The sequence below is a fragment of the Catharus ustulatus genome, chromosome 3 (assembly GCF_009819885.2).
Source record: "Catharus ustulatus isolate bCatUst1 chromosome 3, bCatUst1.pri.v2, whole genome shotgun sequence".
NCBI classification, from domain to species: Eukaryota; Metazoa; Chordata; class Aves; order Passeriformes; family Turdidae; genus Catharus; species Catharus ustulatus.
The window spans coordinates 20,522,948-20,527,897 of NC_046223.1; the positions used below are offsets into that span (position 1 = coordinate 20,522,948).

Consider the following 4,950-nt stretch of genomic DNA (forward strand, 5'->3'; position numbering starts at 1 on the left):
ACAAATGTTAAACATATTCTAAACAACATGAAGTTTTCTTTTTCATTTCATTTCACTGCAGAGCACTTGTGGTTGAAGGCTTTGCAGAGCAAGCCACTGCAGGAGGTGTTTAGTGTGTGACTGCTCTGGTGTGTTGCTTGGCAGGCAGACGTGAGCAGTGATGAGATGCAGGCCCCTGTGCTGGACACTGAGGACGCCTGGCTGTCGGTGGAGGGCCCGGTGTCCATCGTGGAGCTGGCCCTGGAGCAGAAGCGCATCCACTACCCGCTGGTGGAGCACCAGTTCGTGCTCTGCACCGTGCTCTACGCCATCATGAGGCTCTCCCTCAAGGGTGTGAAGCCACTGTCACTGTTTGACAGCAAGGTATAGCTTTGAAAGCAGATAATGGAATATTGCTTTAATTAGTACTCCCTTCCTCTTGGGATCTGGGATATTTGCTGGCTTTCGCACTTTAAGCAGTTCTCACATGATTTTATGGAAACCTTTAGTCCATTGCAGTGCATTAAGGAAATTGTCACCAGAATTCAGGCAGAGACTCAAACCTGGTGAGCTTCCTTATGAATAAAAGATTTGTAGTGACCTCAGTTGCATGAAGATCAGCTCTTTAATTATTAGCTGGCCTGGAAATACTGCATGGTCAGAACACTGGATGACAGGTTTTTCTGGTTGCTTTGAGAAGTGCAGACCAGTGGAAACATAAATATTTAAAGGACAGGAATGTTAGTGTTACTGTTGTATCAATTATTGCTGATGATTATTCCAGAATTCCCAACATCTCAAAAAGAATAAACCATTTTTCATTTAACCCATATAAACCACTTTTAAAAGTCACTGCATTTAAAATGCAGCATATTACAATCAGAGCTTGATCCTGATACCAGAAATTGAGCTTTCCTCCTATCATAACCACACTTTGATGCTAAGAGAATCTGAACACAAAGTACTGGTGCAGACTGTGGTTTAGTTCCTGCTGTGGAGAAAATAATTTAGTGCTGTAACACTATTCAGATTTTTTTCTAAATGATTTACTGGAATTCTATAAATGCAGAATATTACTTTCCTTTTGATGTAGGCACGTGTCTGCAAGCTCTCACCAAGCCTTTGAGTCTGATTTTAGCGTTTTACCACAGGTCAAATTCCATTGGTTTTGTTTTTTTAATCTGTTCACAGAAAGAATTAAACTACCTTTTGTCATGTAAGAGTGCATATGATGTCTTGAGTAAAATCAGATCCTATTCCTGTGCCTCCATTCTTCTGCATACAAGTGTTGCTATTAGCCATTTTCTTTTTGCCTTCACTTAAGGTCTCAATTTTCTCTATGAGCAAAATAGAAGATGCAATACAAAACAAAATTAAAGAAGTAAAGTGGGCTGCTTAGTATTGGATCAGAGTGGATTTGTTGTATTGCCCTGTTTCCCTGAGACCTGTCTTTGGTTCTTAATTTTAGGGCAAAAATGCATTTTTCAAGGACCTTACATCAATTCAGCTGCTACCTAGTGGGGATATAGACCCAAACACGTTATCCCTACGACAGCAGGTAGGCAGAAGTTTTGTACTGGAAATTCTTAAACTTCTGAAGTTGCAGATAACCCTGAGGTAACCTGTGATTTTTGCTTCAAAGTTCTTGCTCAAAGTTGTGAGTGCAGCGGTTCAAACACTGTGTTCACCACAGAAGGACAGAGAAGTCTCAGAAGAGGAATATTTTCCTTTTGAGAAGGGGAAAAATTGGCCAACTTTGGCTGCAGATCTGGCTCAGTATCTTCAGGTCTCTGAGGATCTGGTCAGAAGGCATTATGTCTGTGAACTGTACAGTTATGGCATGGATCATCTTGGTGAAGAGGTAAGAATAGCTTTTAACATTTTTCAACACTGTCATGTATTCTGCTAAAATTACTTTTCACTTGCTTAAGATGCCTGGAAGGGTTATGCAGGATTTATCAAGCTAAAAAAATCCCCAGGCTGAGCAAAGTCAGAGACTATAAAAGTACCTTTCCAGAACTAATAATTACCTTTATTTTTCCATTTTCCCAGTAAGAATCTGTTTATTGCAACTAGTGGAAACCTGACAGAGTTACATTACTGGTTTAACTAGCATGGCCTTTTAAATTTTATTCTATTTGACAATTTAAGGAATTGGCTTCTTTTGCTTGTAATGTCTTTTAGGAAAGAAAAAAAAATAGGACAAAAAATCCCCTTCTCTTTCTTGAGGGAGGATTATGTCGCTGGACTGTAAGACAGATCTTGTGCTCCTGTTAATCACTGTCAAGAGCAATTCTCTGCCTTGTGCTGCTCTGAAGCTCCGACTACTGTGCTTTGTTACAATAACATGTAACACAAGAAACAGTGTCAAAGACGATTGTCCTTTTAGTATCAAGAACTTTATTTTGTTGCAGCTCTTCGGGCATCCAGCTAAGTGAGCTGTGTCACACTGAAACTGTGTCCCTTGGGTTTCTCTGCTTTCAGGCCTTCGTGCTGGTGGCTGACAAAGAAGTGCTGGCATCCCAGCTGCTCATGCTGGCTGGGCAGAGGCTGGCCTTCGCTCTGCTCCACGGACAGATCAAGGAGGGCATGGAATTCCTCACCAGGCTTCCTCCAACACTGAGCACTTGGCTCAAAGCTATGGTAAGTTAAGCTCCAGTTGGGAAAGCTGAATTTTCTGCACCAAGACAGAGACTACATCTGAATGGCCCTTTCTTACTCATGGAAATAAGATTTCTCTTCTCCAACCCCCGCCATATTTTTCCTTATGGTAGCTCTGTTTCATGAAAGGTAAAGCAGTTTCATGGGTCAAAGCATCAGCTTGATTGTGTTTATAAACATTAGCAATCTGTCTTATAAAGGTTCTGGAGGGCTCACCTGTGAAATGGCTGAGATGCTGAGTTTATTGTTTCACACAGGACCCCCAGGAAATCCAGAACGTGGAAGTGCCAATTGCAACGACAGCCAGGCTGGTGAGCAAGGTGATCGAGCACCTGCCTGAGAACCACGGGCAATACAGCCTGGCCCTCAACCTCATCGAGGCTGTGGAGGCCATCCCAGCCTGAGCACTTGTGCAGCAGAGCAGGCTCTTACACAGAGTCTGAACTTGATGGGAAGAAAATTCCATGGGGCTCTAGTTAAGCAACAAAAAGAACAATGCTCTCCCATCCCAGAATTTCAGAAGGTAATTTTAAATTGGAGTATATTTTAAATTCTGCACTAGTAAGAATATGTTTAGTTTCTAGTACACTTGTCAGTATCTGAACTGCTTTGTTATTTATTTCTGACTTGAGTGCTTTATGCAGTTGTTTAAATTGGGTATATTTGACAGCAGTTTTAGTCTTTCAACACAATCACATCTTGTGAAATTCTGTATTTCATGCTGGCAGGAACTGCTGCACTTTCAATGTTCCATGTATGATTTGTTTTCCAAAAGCAACTTTAGAATTAGACCCAAGAAGAACTTCAGTCTCTGAAGTTACCATGTAAAGCCAATACTGCTTTTTCTGAAGCTCGAGCTGGTGTTGGGCTCATGCCTTGTAACTGCATTATGTGACAATGACAACTGCACTCGATGTAGGATGAAACATGCTGGGGCCTTAGGCAAAGGGAGGACAGCCTGGGAAGGAGAACCCAACTCTCCAGCAGGACTGTGGACACATCTTTTAGTCCAGCTCTCCCTGTGTTGTCTCTGGGGTGCTGGGCTTCAGCTACAACTGGATTTACATCCCTCTCCAGTATTATTGAGCTCTGCTGAGTTTAAGTAGGTCAAGGAATGTCTTATTGTAAGATTGTTCCTCCATCTTATCACTGTAGGAGATGTAGTATGCTATGAATCTCTGCACATGTTAACTTGTAGTCAAAAATGCTTAAAAAGTTGATCCAACTTCTCTGAAGATTGATAGTACTGAGTACTTTAGCCTTAAAACCCTTACTTTATTGATGGTACCTACAGGGAATCCTGTAGTATCTTCACTATTGAAATGGTGTTGCACATGGTTATCTGGCATTGGTGACTCCTGTTCACTACTTTTCTGAAGGGAAGCCAGGAGAGAAAAATGAAATTGGTGCAAACATCTTGTCTGTCAGCTGAAATTACCAGCTCACTCCTGTAACCTGCTCCTCCTGCATTATATGTAAGAAACATTTGTAATATTCTGCCTTGCTGGAGACAGAATTTCGAATTGTGTCTTATCTTTCTGGAGTATGTGCTGCTGTCATCAAAGGGTTTGACTTGCCCCCAGAAAGGTGATGCAGGTGGCTTGTTCTGCAGCCCCAGTTCCTGATCACTGCACTCCAAGGCAGCTGGTGAAGGATTCTTGCTTTGACACTGAACGTTTGCCTTCCTGCAGACAAAGAATAGTCAGAATTCCAGTAAAATTCCCTGGTCTGTGTTCTATTGTACTTCTCTACTGACTTCCATAAATGAGGTTAAAACTGAGCTGTGAAGGAGAAATGGAAGAGGCAATATCATACAGATGCCATGATCACCTTCCTTGACAGCACCTCACACTTCATGCAGAAATGAGTGAGCTTGAGATTTGGTCATCATGGAACATGAGGAAAGCTGAGTGTTCCTTAGCTGCATTCCATTCCTCTATCCTGGTACAGCTGTGTAAAGGAATTTACTGTAACTGAGCATCATGTCAGAGCTGACACACTACACCAATCAAATCTGTAATGTATTGTAAGTAATACTCTGTATATAGTGCTATTTTGTGTTTAATTTGCTGTGGATTTGTGTAAATTGATTAAATAAAATTTGAGGTTTCATTGTGTCTTTTCCTTCCTTTTAGGGAATGGTGGTCACTACTTTCTCTGCTGTTTTGTAGAGAGGGTTGGTTCTCTGGGGTGATGCTGAACTACCAGCTGCCAGTATAAAAATTAAACAAGAGCTGGCTCACTGGGGATTTTCTCTTAAAGGGAAGTGAACTTGCCTAGAACACAAATTGCTAAGAACAAGTAAATCAG

At 41.6% G+C, this 4,950-nt stretch overlaps 1 protein-coding gene across 3 annotated transcripts in view; it reads left to right on the forward strand.

Moving 5' to 3' along the window:
* The window catches only part of RAB3GAP2 (RAB3 GTPase activating non-catalytic protein subunit 2), a 41,846-nt gene extending 37,094 nt beyond the window's left edge, over positions 1–4,752 (forward strand). For all 3 annotated transcript variants that reach the window (XM_033054027.2, XM_033054030.1, XM_033054028.2), the window contains exons 31-35: positions 145–363; positions 1,448–1,537; positions 1,622–1,840; positions 2,464–2,622; positions 2,898–4,752. In XM_033054027.2, the coding sequence (XP_032909918.1) occupies positions 145–363; positions 1,448–1,537; positions 1,622–1,840; positions 2,464–2,622; positions 2,898–3,044 (834 nt within the window). In that variant the 3' untranslated portion in view covers positions 3,045–4,752. The remainder of the gene's footprint in view (positions 1–144; positions 364–1,447; positions 1,538–1,621; positions 1,841–2,463; positions 2,623–2,897) is intronic.
* The last annotated feature ends 198 nt before the right edge of the window (positions 4,753–4,950 follow it).